At 50.5% G+C, this 12719-nt stretch overlaps 1 protein-coding gene across 4 annotated transcripts in view; it reads left to right on the top strand.

Annotated features, from left to right (window-relative positions):
• Nucleotides 1-12719, top strand: part of Ctif (cap binding complex dependent translation initiation factor) — a 262595-nt gene that overhangs the window by 46337 nt on the left and 203539 nt on the right. For 3 of the 4 annotated variants that reach the window (XM_036205048.1, XM_036205045.1, XM_036205047.1), the window contains exon 2: nucleotides 8902-9110. In XM_036205048.1, the coding sequence (XP_036060941.1) occupies nucleotides 8931-9110 (180 nt within the window). In that variant the 5' untranslated portion in view covers nucleotides 8902-8930. The remainder of the gene's footprint in view (nucleotides 1-8901; nucleotides 9111-12719) is intronic. The other variant, XM_036205046.1, reaches the window with a different exon arrangement.

Genomic DNA, 12719 nt, shown 5'->3' with positions numbered 1-12719 from the left:
TAAGAAAAGAACAGGATTTCTTTTTTTAAGAAGCCACAAGGCCATGACCACTTTAATCTGTGTTCATATCATGGGGGACAGGGGCGAAGGGCATAGCTGTAGTTCCAGGCTTACAAAAGAGTCATGTGTTATCTACCATCTTACCAGTGACCCACAAGACAGAGATAGGTATCTTCTGAACCCATGGACTCTGGAAAGGTGCCCCAGGCTCACTGAGGTCCCACACATCAAGGACATTGCTAATCAGTATATAGGTGATATGCTGAGGATGCTTCCGGGCCATCCCAAACAGAGAGCCATGAGAGCTCCAGGGGATCACTGGTGACCTCACATGTTAGCCTGACTGTGAACTACAGTCAAAGGAGCCTGGGCATGGGACCACTGCTTCCGGCTGCTGTAGACTGATCACCCTCCATGTCACTTGCTTGTCTAAGCTGGTCTAAGGGACAGCATGGGAACGAGCTTTTCCTATGCACATTGTCCACAAGATCAAGAATGCATAGCATACTGTCAACCTGCCTTGTAGTCACTTTCAAAGCCTGCTGTGGGTCTAAAAAAAAAAAAAAAAAAAAAGGAAGGACTATTCAGATGCTTGTCTGATGAGCAGCCTGAGGGTGTGGAGAGGAAGCATCTCAGGAATCCAGCTGAATCCAGGCTCTGAGTTATGTGTGTCCTGTCCTAGCTCTGTGCTGTGTTTCATCACTGGGAACTTGAGAAGCTTTGCTAACACTTGCTGGCTTCCAACCTGGAAGAGAAAATGCTAGCCCCAGATTCAAGGAGAGATCCTGACTCAAAAGAATAGGCTGAGAGTGATGGAGGACGCCTGATGCCTTTTTCTGGCCTTGGTATTTACACACACACACACACACACAAACACCAAACAAACAAAACATTTTTTTAAACCACTTTCTTTACAAGATAGTGTCACTTGTGAATGTTTGTGGTCTATGGAAGAGTTGAGTCTTCCTACCCTCTCTGGAGGAAGTCTGTGTAGTTCATAAGACCTTCTGTCCCGTATTCTGTCCTTTACACCCTCTGAGTCCTTGACTCATCCCAGCTCAACCTGAATGTCCACTGATTCATTGGCTTATGTTGTAGTTAGTCTCTGTGATGTGCAAATGCCAGGGGCTGGAATTAGGATCCCCAGTTATTATCCTGCCCTGTTCATCAGGATAGGGGTGCTCCAGGGGCTCCAGCTGTAAAACGGATGCAGCATACCTGCCCTGCCTGCAGGAACAGGGTTGTTAAGAGCTCACTGATGCAGTTGTATAAGACCTGGACCACCTCCAGGGATCTGACCGCCTGATGGCAGTTTACTCTGTCACCTGTGCAGGGCCCCAAGCCTGGACTTGGATCTGGTTCCAAAGCCCCCTCCATGGGGTCCAGCAGCTTGTGGCTATTGAGCAAGGGACAGAGTGGGGAATGAGTAACACCCTCGGTGCCTCTGTTCTAGTTCGAATAGTCACATTTTGGAGCCACTCTGTGTGGGTTTCTGTGCGAACTCAGCCTGTTGTGAACCAGGTAACCTTTGGCCAGCCTCTGCTGTCTTCGTTACCTCTTTTGTACAGTAGGGACAGAACTGGTGTCTGTGCTGTGATGTCGTCTTGCAGATTAAATTACTGTCACATGGCGTCTGGCCTAACGTAAGTGCTTTGTAAATTAGTGTTTATTACTTTCCACATCACCGGAACATTTATGAGTTTATTTGAAGGTAAATATACTCTTCGAGGGGAGATGGCTAGGAAACCAGTCGTCTTTGAAGGACACACTATTGAGGACTTGCTTTCCAAGGCCAGCTGTGGGAGTAACAGAGGTAGCCATGACTGTGCTGGCCCTGGGCCTAGAGGCCAGCTCAGGGATCCAGGATCCAAGGTTCCTGCTTCTTCATCTCCTCGGGGCTCATGGAGAATTCAGGAAGCAACACTGGGGATGGATTGGTCTTGGGATGCTCACAGTTGTCCAGCGGGCCTGAACACTGTATAAGATACATAAGCGCTACCGGGAAGCGGGGAGGCCTGCCTCCAGCTGAGCTGTCTGAGCTCCTGCTCCTGTGCTGTATCACCTGTCCCTCTCTGCTCACCAGCAGCCTGCCTGCTGCTGCTACACCATGGAGAAAAACCATCAGTTCCCTGTGGGCTGGTTTCTGGTTTCCAGCTCCCAGGGGCTAAGGGAGGCTATGTTGGGTTCTGGTTTCTCTAGAGACAGCTACAAACCCCACTCAGCATTGCTGAACTGGGGGACATAAAGGGGAATCAGGGAGGGGGCACCCCTGGATATCCTTTCCTCCCTGAGATACCCAAGAGGAACATCGTGTCCCTGGACTGCCTTCTATGGTGGTTTTCTTTTGACCGGGCCCGCCCATTGCGTCCAAGTGACACCCTCTCCCCAGCCACCCTGTGGAGAAGAGAACCATTCACTTTCTTCTCTGGGCAATGACTTTTCTGCATATTTCTGTTTGGACTGCCATGTGGGTGTTACTTCCAACTCCCAGGGAACAATCCTTGTCCTAGATTTATTTCCAAGTTCTTAGGGGCACACTTGGGTTTTTTGTGGGGTTTTTTGTTTTTTTGTTTGTTTGTTTGTTTTGTTTTTTTGTGCTCATAGACAACTTCCTCTTATTTTCTTGCTGGAGACTGTCATACTTGGACACCTGGAGGTCCAGGTATGTCACATGTGAGGGAGGGAAGCCTTGTGAGTGACAACTCTTTGTGGTGGGGAGGTAAACAAGGGGATCCCAGGCCTACACAAGCTATAGGTTGACTGTGGTCTGAATGGACCAGTAGTCCTTCACTCCGGCTGACAGTCTAAAAGGTGGGCCAGAGTTGACTGGTCTCTTGAAAAACCAGAAATGTGGATATTTACATGAACTCTTTTGATTTATAAATATTATAAATATTCACTCAATCCCCCCCCCCCCCCAGATAGTTTCTCTGTGTAGCTCTGTCTTGAACGCTCTGTAGACCAGGCAAGTCTCAAACTCACAGAGATCTGCCTGCCTCTGCCTCTTTAGTGGTGGGATTAAAAGCATGCACCATCATAGCCTGGCTTCACTCAAATATTTTTAAAGCACTCAACCAGATCAAACACCATAATCCATGGGTGGCCAAGAGTTGCCCCTGGCTCTGGTTGGTGCCTGTGCTTCTGTCTATGATGAGTTTATCATCTGAGGAATGTTGCATGTGGTGGTTTGGATGAGAACGTCCCCAGGAGGTCTCCAGCATTTGAAAACTTGGTTCCCCAGTTGGAAGAGCTGTTTGGGGAGACTGAGGAGGTGTGGACTTGTTGGGGAAGAGCTGTGAGAGTTTCAACACTCCCCATTTCTAGCTTGTTCTCTCTGCTTCCTGCTTGCACTTCAAGATGTGAGCTCTTAGCTCCATCAGCTGCTCTGGTCACCATGCCTGCTGCCATTGTTGACACTTCCCCATCATGGGCGTAGGCTCTTTTCCTTCTGGGATGGGAAGCCGTAATAAACGCTTCCTTCCAGACCTTGCCTTGGTCACGGTGTTTTATCATAGGAACAGAAAAGTATGAGTGCCTGTGAGGGCCAGAAGGCCCAGTGAGGCCACTGTGGGCTGAGGGGCTAGGTGGCTCTCAAAAGGAGAGGGGAAGGGATGCTGTTCTCAGCCCCACCTTCCAAGGGGCCTCTTGATGCTGGAGACTGACTGGCCCTCCCAAGTGCTCCTGCTGGGCTGTGGTTCAAAAAGATGTTGCAGAGACAAAGAGAGCTGCCTTGGGGCTATGGTTACCCCAAAAGGGACACTGGAGAGGGAGTGTTACCTGAGGAGGGACTCAGTGCCCTGGGCCTCTGCATTTGGAGCTTTCTGGCCTTGACCTGAAGTGCCCCTGTTGGGTTCACAACAGGACACATTTGGTGTCCCTTCCCCTTCCCAGCATGCTCCAAGGTAGTCCTTTTTGTCGGACAATAAATCCAGAGGCTTTTGAAGGAAGCCAGTGGTGGGGCACAGCCATCTACCTGGAGTGCAGGGATGAGAGAGACCGGTCCCCACGAGTCGGTGGCAGCATGGCAGAACTAAGGACACCTCAGATTTGTAACTCAGGAAAGGCCCCGGCAGGGCGTGGGGAGTTTAAGACAGTAAGACATAATGGAGGAGAGCCATTGGCAGCACTAACCAGTGGCCAAGTAAAGCTTCATGGACGAGGTGCGCCTGGAAAAAATAACCCGGTCACCCTGCTCTCAGGATGGAGCAGTAAGCAAAAGGGACCCTGTCCAGAGTTGGCTCTCAGGGTAGGGCTACAGGATGACTTAGAATAGTCTCCTATTGAGGACTCCCCATCCTCCCATTCCCACTTAGTGTTAATGATGGTAACTCAGGTCTACACTTGGGGGTCATGAAGGCTGATAGTCACCAGGGGTGGGGGAGCTGACACGGCTGGGTGAATTGTTGAGTGGCCTGTGTCTAGACTGGCTGTAGCTAGAGGTATCTGAGCATCCTCCAGCAGGTGGTTTTGCCTGCAGGTTTTGATACCATCATCCACACAGGGTTAGGCTCAATTCTCAGAGTGCCACTGAAGCTATGCAGACTGGATTTTAGGAGCAAGTAGTGTGGAGACAGTACCCAGGTTCCCCCAGGAGACGGTCACCTCATTGAGGTCCTACTGTGTGCTAGCTCTCCCTGAGCCCTGCATGGAGGCTCCAACTATTCCACTATGCCAGAGTGGGTATCTGAATAAAGGTGGTAGTGATGGGAGAGATTCTCTGGCCTTGGCTAGTCCTGAGAGCTGGCTAGAAATGTAGAATCCCACAAGACATGTTGGTGCATGCCCATAACCCCAACATTTGGGAGTCAGAGGCAAGAGCATCAGGAAGTGAAGGTCAGCCTGGGGTATGCAGAGAGACCGTTTCAAGGGACAATAACCTCAACATTTGGGATCCAGCTCCAGTCTACCTAGTTGGGATCTGTATTTTAACAAGTTGCTGAGGACTCTGCGTCCGTTGAATTTTGGGGAGTTATCACGCCTGTCTGCTGGGCTTCATCTTTTTTGGTTCTGCCCACCCCACTCCACCCCACCCCAAAAGAAATCCATCATTGTGGGCAGGTGAGACAGAAGTTCTAGGAGCAGAAATACTACTTTGAATGCATGGTACCTGCAAATGCCAATATATTCAGTCTTAATCCACATTCTTCAACGTTGGGGTCATGGCGCAGGACATTTGTTTTCTAACAGAGCAGCATTCTGAATAACACCTCATCCAGTGTTAGACCGAGAAAGGGTTAAAGTGGAGTTGGTAAAGCGGGGTGGGGGTGGGGGGTGTCTCGGGTCACATCCCCATTCAGAGGATGATGGATGTCCTACCTCCTGCTGAGTAAGTGTCCCTGATTTCCAAGTCACACCTCCACTGCTGCATGTTTCTGAACTTTTCTACTTCCCAGGGGTTGGGAACCTGAAGTTTCTGTTCACACAGGCCTCCACTGAACCAGCCCGTGTTTCTCTGGCACACATGAATATGTCAACTCATTGGGCCAGCACTGATTGACTATAGCAACCAGACAATAGGGATAAAGAGTTGATTGCCAGGGAACTAGTAGTTTCTACAGAGTCGTCTGAGAAGGGTTGGAGTACAGGTCAGATGAGATGGGGGCCTGGCAGGGGAAAGGTTCCCATGGCTTCTTCTGGACAACTGTGAGCATCTTCCCTGTCAGACAGCCCAGCCTCTCTCTTCCCACAGGCTCTCTATATAACCCTGGCCCAGGCCTGCCTGGCAAGTGACAGAGGAAAGCTGTTGTCTCAACTGTGTGTTTTGGGTGAAGCTGTTCTAGCTGGCCCTGTGGGTAGGGGATCTAGGGAACTAGCATGTAATCGACATCAGCCAGCACATGTATGACACAGACAGGGTCACCAGGAACAGACTGCTGGCAGGGAACCCAGGGGTATGGTGCTATGTGGTACCAGGTCTCATAGGAAGTGGTGTGGGGAAAGTTGGGATGAAGTCTTCGGTAGATGTGATGATTGACAATTAGCAAAAATAAAACAGTGAGCCCAGGTTGAGTCCTGTGCCCTCAAAGATCAGATGTTGCCCTGATGCAGAGTTGACATCTTGCTGGGATCAAGCACAGAGTAGAGAGCACTGGCTCTGAGGCTGGGAGCATCAAACAATTCCTCTATCCACTTCTAGAGTCTCTTGCAGCTTCCCTGTGTTCCCTTGCAGCTTGCTTGGGATCCAAGGGTAGTTGAGTCCTTTGTTGTTGCCCAAAGCCAAAACCTGAGCCTGGAAAGTAGACTTTGAGATCTCCCCAGCTTCCTGCGTGAGGTAGATCCAACAGCTCTGCTGGATGGGTTAGATGCTTAAGAGGTTAGGGAATGAGGTAGAGGAAGTTAGGGGGCAAAAATGATAGATTCCTGGGTGCTGGAATGACAGGTTTCCCAGCATTCAAGCCTCCTGGTTTGCAGGTCACCCAGCTCATCCCCAAGGGTGGAGGGGGAGGGGATGCCTCTAATGCCTGTCTGTTCTTAAAAGGATCGGCTAAATTTACAGCACCTAATGCCATTTGTCACTGAGCAGGTGGTGGATGGAAGGACAATGAAGGGTGGAGACTATCTTACTGTTTCTAGGCCCACAGGGTGCCCCGTGAAGTGAGTATTGCCTTTTCCTCTAGACCCATAGCCTGAGGGAGAGTACTGTGAGCCTCTGGGCTCAGAGCCAGGTAAGGGCCAGAGGGAGAAGGAGAGATAAGTACCTCAGCAGGAACCCCTGTGCTTTGTACGGCTTTCTATGGGCACTGCAGACAACTGTGGGCCAAACAATAAGGGCTTGGGTTGTGAAAGTCTGGGGGGAGGGGCCAGCAGTCTAGGGAGGGTGTCTTTCCACCAGAGAATGAGTGTTTTAAATTCTGATCTTAAAATAAGCAGCCAGGCTCTGAGCGGCTGTAACGGCAGCATGAGTATGGCCTACCTAGCTTGGATGAGGTCGCAGCACACAGCCAGGGCTGTCTCTTCTCCCAGACAGACATAGATGTGGCCCGTGCCCTGCTCATGCTCTGTCTGCTGCACCTTATCCTTGTCTGCAGCTCAAGGTAACAACAAATGCAGCTTCAGCGCTTTTCCTCCTCCTGGCTTTTTGGTCCTCCTCATCCATCACCCGGCAGGGAATAGGGACAGGGCGGTCCTGGGAATCACTGCGGAGGCCAGCTCCTGGGATGGGCATCCCTCTAAATGAAAAGTCGGGAGTCTGGTTCTCTTGCACACCCTCTTCTCTTCTTTCACTGCTTGCCCTGGTCCCAGCCTCCTTGTTCACCCTCTCACTGAGAAGACCAGAAGCCACCTCTGTGGCTCCCAGTCCAGCCAGCTACACGAGGTTTTCCCATCCCCCTCCCCCCCCCCACTGTGGCTTAGAAGCCAAATTAGGAGGGAAAGGATCACAAGAAGCACTTATTGTGGAGGGGGCACCCTTCTTGCCTTGTAGATGTGGGGGAATCTGCAGGTACATGCCCCGAAGGACTGAACACAACAGAGCAAACAGATATGTGCGCACCCAGGTTCATAGCAGGTTCTCCACAGCCAGATGTGAAAACAGCTCACATGTCAGTTAATGGATGGCCATGACGTGTTATTGTAATATTGTTATTGTGATACAATATCTTATCAGCCACAAAAGTGCACAAGGTGTGTGACAGCATGGATGAATCTTGAATGCACTACAAAATAAATCAATCACAAAAATATTGTATGACTCCACTTGAACACAGTGCCCAGAATAAGGAAGTCATAGAGTTAGTAGGAAGGTAGGATTACCAGGGCCTGGGCCAGGGGAATGGAGGGTTAATGTGGAGTGGGTGAAGGGCTTCTGTTTGGGATAAAGAAAAAGTTATGGAAATGGAAATGGGTAGTAGTCATAGTTACATTGTGACCATACATAAAGCTATTGAGAACATACTTGAAAGAATGTTCATGTGCATTTTAAACACAATGGGAAAATAGTTGATGGACAGGACATAGGAGATTGCAGCCTGAGAGCAGGGAGAAGGAGCTGCCTGGCACCTGCTTGGGGTTTGGTGGCCTTGAGGGTCAGTTTCCCAGGAGTGACTTCGGTAGAAGATAGAAGGATGGTGTCTCTGTAAACTGTGTCCTGAGGAGAGGGAACAAGAGAGGATTCAAGAGAGGGGTCCTGGAGGTCTGGTCACTACTGTAAACAGCTGGGGCTCAGTCTGCTCAGGCCCACTGCGGGTCACACAGCTGCTGCCTTGGAATTGTCATCTAAGGTGAAAAGGTAGAGCTCCCTTCCTGTCTAGGACATTCCTGTGAGGTGTTAGATCCTTAGGCCTCCAGGTCACAGGGACCAGGGGCCAGGTGGGTCCTGCAGCTGTCTCCTGTCTGAACAGCCCCGAGCAGGTGGCACCTCAAGTGAGGTGCTACCAATTGTGCCTGGATCAGATTGGACAACAGCAACCAGAATAGGAGGGTGCCAAAAAGAGAATGTGGATATAATAGCTGTCCAAGAGGGGCCCATGGAACACTCCTTTCTTCCCTCTCTGGGTAACAAAATATTGCAGGATCCAAATGAATCACAATTCCTGTTCTGCCTCAGTGAGCCAGGGTGGGATCATTGCTGTGCTCATCTTCCTCACATGACATGTGTTCATGAGACTCATGTGCCTGGGAGAGCCCAGTGGAGGAACCACAGGCTGCCATAGCAGGCCCAGCCTACACTCCATTCTGTGGACTCCTGTCAAGTTCCTGCCTCCTCTGGCCTCAATGTCTTTCCCTTCCTAGTGGGAACTCAGTATATTCTTGATGATGCTAAAGATAAGCCAATAATAGTCCACTAACTTTTCCGGCAACTGGGAGACCAAATTGCTTCTAAGAGTGGAGAGAATTTCTCAAGTGGGGCATTGTCCTGGCCTCCAGCAGCATCTCACGGAGGCTGTCTGTCCTCTTCCCCAGCAGCCAGCCCAGGCCCCTGAGCTGGAGGGATGGAGAACTCGTCAGCCGCATCGGCCTCCTCCGAGGCAGGAAGCAGCCGCTCTCAGGAGATCGAGGAACTGGAGCGCTTCATTGACAGCTATGTGCTGGAGTACCAGGTGCAGGGGCTGCTGACGGACAAGACAGAAGGTGACTGCGAGAGCCAGAGGACACAGTCCCACATCTCCCAGGTGAATGCTGGTCCAGGTCCAAGGGCTTGACAGACTCAGAGAGGTGATACCAGGGACCTTATTTCTGACAATGTCCTATCATTTCTACCTACACGGCTAGGGTATAGGGGTCCCACCTGACTCAGCATCCAGAATCCTGGAAGAGAGGATCCACCTCTGGGACCCAACCAGACTACCTGTCTCTTAACATACATTTATTACCCACCATACCATGTGCTGAGCACTATTCCTTGTCCTAGAGCAGCTCTGCAGATCCTAGTTACCCATAATGCATGTCTTTGGAGACTTGTGACTTGTGTGTCTGATTCCAACTGCTGATAGTTATTGTTAGTCTATGAAACATGTCTTCTCTACTGCTCTATGGGATGCTACACACCTATGCACTTAGATACACAAGGCATTCAGAGAAGAGTCTCAGGGTAATCTCACCCCTTGGTTTCGTCTGTCTCAGCTTGGCCTTGCAAGGAGGTGATCTTACTTGGAAGGCTATGGGCTGTGATGTCTTTGGCACTCTGTTATCACACACGTTTGCCCAACACAGTACATCTCCAATAGATTCTTCCAAGAGTTACTTCCAGACTTGGTTCTAGCTACTCATTTGACCTTGGGCAAAGCCCCCAATATCAGAGGCTCAGTTTCCCTCTCTGTCAAATGGTATTAACCTGCTGTCTCTGGATAGTTGGAATGTCACAAAAGACAAGGGTGACAAGGGCAAGAGCCACCCATACAAGGAGGCAAGAAAGGACTTTCTCTTCTGTCCAGGGTCAGAGTACCAGGGGCCCCTCCTGTAGCTGTTCCCCCTCACACCTAGATAGTCAGGTAAATAAATGATGAGTTACTTGGGATCCCTGCCTTGGAGAAATGCCAAAGGCAACCACCTGGCTCACTGCCCAGCAGGGAGAAAATCTAGAGTCTCCCAGCGTTTTAGGAAGCCAGAATGAAGCCCAGACCAGGAGTCAGCCTGGAAACCGTTAGGAAACAGGACTCCCCTGTTCCATTCCATGGGGCGCTGGGGGCAGAAGAAAGTCCCCTGCTGTTTTCCTTGGTGTTCCTGGTGGTCTAAAGCGATGAGTATGTGAGACCATAATCTGCTCAAATCCACGCACAGGAGCGGGTTCTGAGGGGCCTGGGAGATCTTGGAATTGGGAATGAGTAAAAGCCCCACTGCCTTCATGAACTTCAGTCCCTGTGCTGGTGACCATCTCAGCTGGGAAGCCCAAACCAAGGCCTGAGGGGCCGGTGGCCGGGACTTGTTTGTTTGTTTTTTGAAGCAAAGTTGGAGTTGTTTTGTTTTGTTTTTACATCAGTTACTCTAACAGATTTAAGAATTGTTGGGGATTTAGCTCAGTGGTAGAGTGCTTGCCTAGCAGGCACAAGGCCCTGGGTTCGATCCTCAGCTCAAAAAAAAAAAAAAAAAAAGAACAAGCATTAAGAGAGCTTGAGAGTGACCTTAAGGGGACAGTTCACACCCAATGGTAGGTTCTTAAGAGAGTTGCTAGTTTGTGGTATTATAGAGGGGTCAGTGTGAGGTCAGTGAATGATGGGAAGGAGGTCGGGGATGGTGGGTAAAGAACTATGGACTGAGGGAGCAATGCATACCAAAGGTGGGGCCGGAGGAGGAGCCAAGACCCAGCCAGGGGATTCTGGGCTGGAGGGGCGAGGGGAGGAGCCTCAGGCTGACAAGGTAGAGAGGAGAAGAGGACCATGTGGACAGGAGATACAGGGCTGATCCTGAATCAGGAACCCCTGGATAGATGCAAGAAGAGGAGGAGCCAGTGTGAGCTGGCCAGAAGAAAGCCAGGGCGGGTGCAATGCCTGGAGTCTGGAAGAAGAGGGGTTAAGGAGTAGGTGGAAGGTTGGGTAACTTTTGGGACTGCCGCTAGGATGTGGAGAAGAGGGCCAGCATCACCAAAGGGACAACTAGATCACTAGTGGTGGTGGCTGGGGAGGTGCCCGTGGAGAGATGGAGGTGGACACGGGCAGCAGCAGGAGGCCACTGATGACCAGGCTTGTTACCACTACTAGGCGCTCAACTGAAGGAGACAGTGATGTGGGGGTGTTGCAGAAGCGGGGGCCAACAGGATCATAGCCTGGCTACGTGCACGATACAGGGAATGGTCCAGGTTGAGGGGAGGGAGGAAGAAGAGCACTGGATCTGTCCACCTCCCAACAGCCCAACCTGCCACCACGTATGAGAAACGACGCCTGCAGCAGAGCTGGGGGGCGGGGGGTTTCCAGGGACTTCCAGCCACCTCAGGGCTGCTGCAGAATTTGGAAGGTGGTCTTAGCCGAGGTTGAAGTACAGTGAAGGGAAACCGGGAGAAAGGCCAGGGAATGAGGAGGATGGTGAGGTAACTGGATACCCAGCCAAAGGAAGGTAGTAAATGCTCGGATGGAGTGCAGGCCCTGGGATGAAGCATGGCTGGGGTCCTGGTACTAGAGAGAGGGGGCTGCAAGTCCAGAAGAGGAGTCCTGAGGTCAAAGTGTTCGAGGGGTGCAAGAATTGAAAGGAAGGGGTGAAGCGAGCCCGGGAGTCTGTGGGGGAGGGGAGCCAGCACAGAGCCTATAGCTCGGTACATTCAACAGTCGCCAGGCTCTCCAAAAGGACATGAAAGGACAACAGGGTGAGGGAGAGGTGGCGGCCCTCCAGGAGGAACGCAGTGGGTGGGGCAATGACCTGGTCTATAAATGACCTCAAGATGGGAGGAGCGTGTCCGAGGGTGTTGGTTTATTTGTACTATTTCAAGTTTTAATTTAAGACACACTATTGTACAGTTAGCAATATCATGACCTGGACCTCAAAGCCAAGGAAATTTCATCTGCTTGGGCTATCTTTAGCAATCTGTTAGTTACTGTTGCTTCATTGTGATGAAATACCTCACATTAAACACTTAGAGAAGGACTTGAGAGATGGCTCATGAACGTAAGGACCTGAGTTCAAATCCTTAGGACCAGTGTAAAGCTGGGCACGGTAGCACGTCTGCAATCCTGGTACTCATTTATCCAGCTGTGTAGGAGGGGGAGATGAGAGAATCAGCTGAAGTTCACGGGCTGGCTAGCCTGGTGTACACATCATGGGCTGGCTAGCCTGGTGTACACAGCAGCTAATGAGAAATCTAGAAAGAGACCTTGTCTCAGACAAGGTGAAAGGTGAGAACAAACAGTTGAGGTTATCCTCTTACTTACACACACACACACACACACACACACACACACACACACACACACACACAAACTCTACCTCCACCACCACCATATCACATGTGTGCCCACACTCACACATGTGAATATGCACACACACACACACACACACACACACACACACACACACATATCACACATATACAGAAAAAAAAAAACTTTTAATTTTTTTTCAATAGAGAAGAAGAATATGTCTATTTCACAGTTTTAGAAGTTTTGCTTCATCACAGTAGGGAGAATGTACAAGAACAGAGCAGTTCACATTGTAGGGACAGGAAGCAGAGTGGATAATAACAGAAAGTCCAGGGCAAGATACAGCCCCCCCACCACCACCACATAGATCTCCTTCCTCCAACCAGGCCCCGCCGTCCACAATTCTGCCACCACCACCCCCATAGTCTGCTCAGA

This window comes from Onychomys torridus, chromosome 13, assembly GCF_903995425.1.
Source record: "Onychomys torridus chromosome 13, mOncTor1.1, whole genome shotgun sequence".
NCBI lineage: Eukaryota > Metazoa > Chordata > Mammalia > Rodentia > Cricetidae > Onychomys > Onychomys torridus.
Note: the sequence above shows the minus strand (reverse complement) of the source record. Positions and strands in the feature narration are given on the sequence as shown.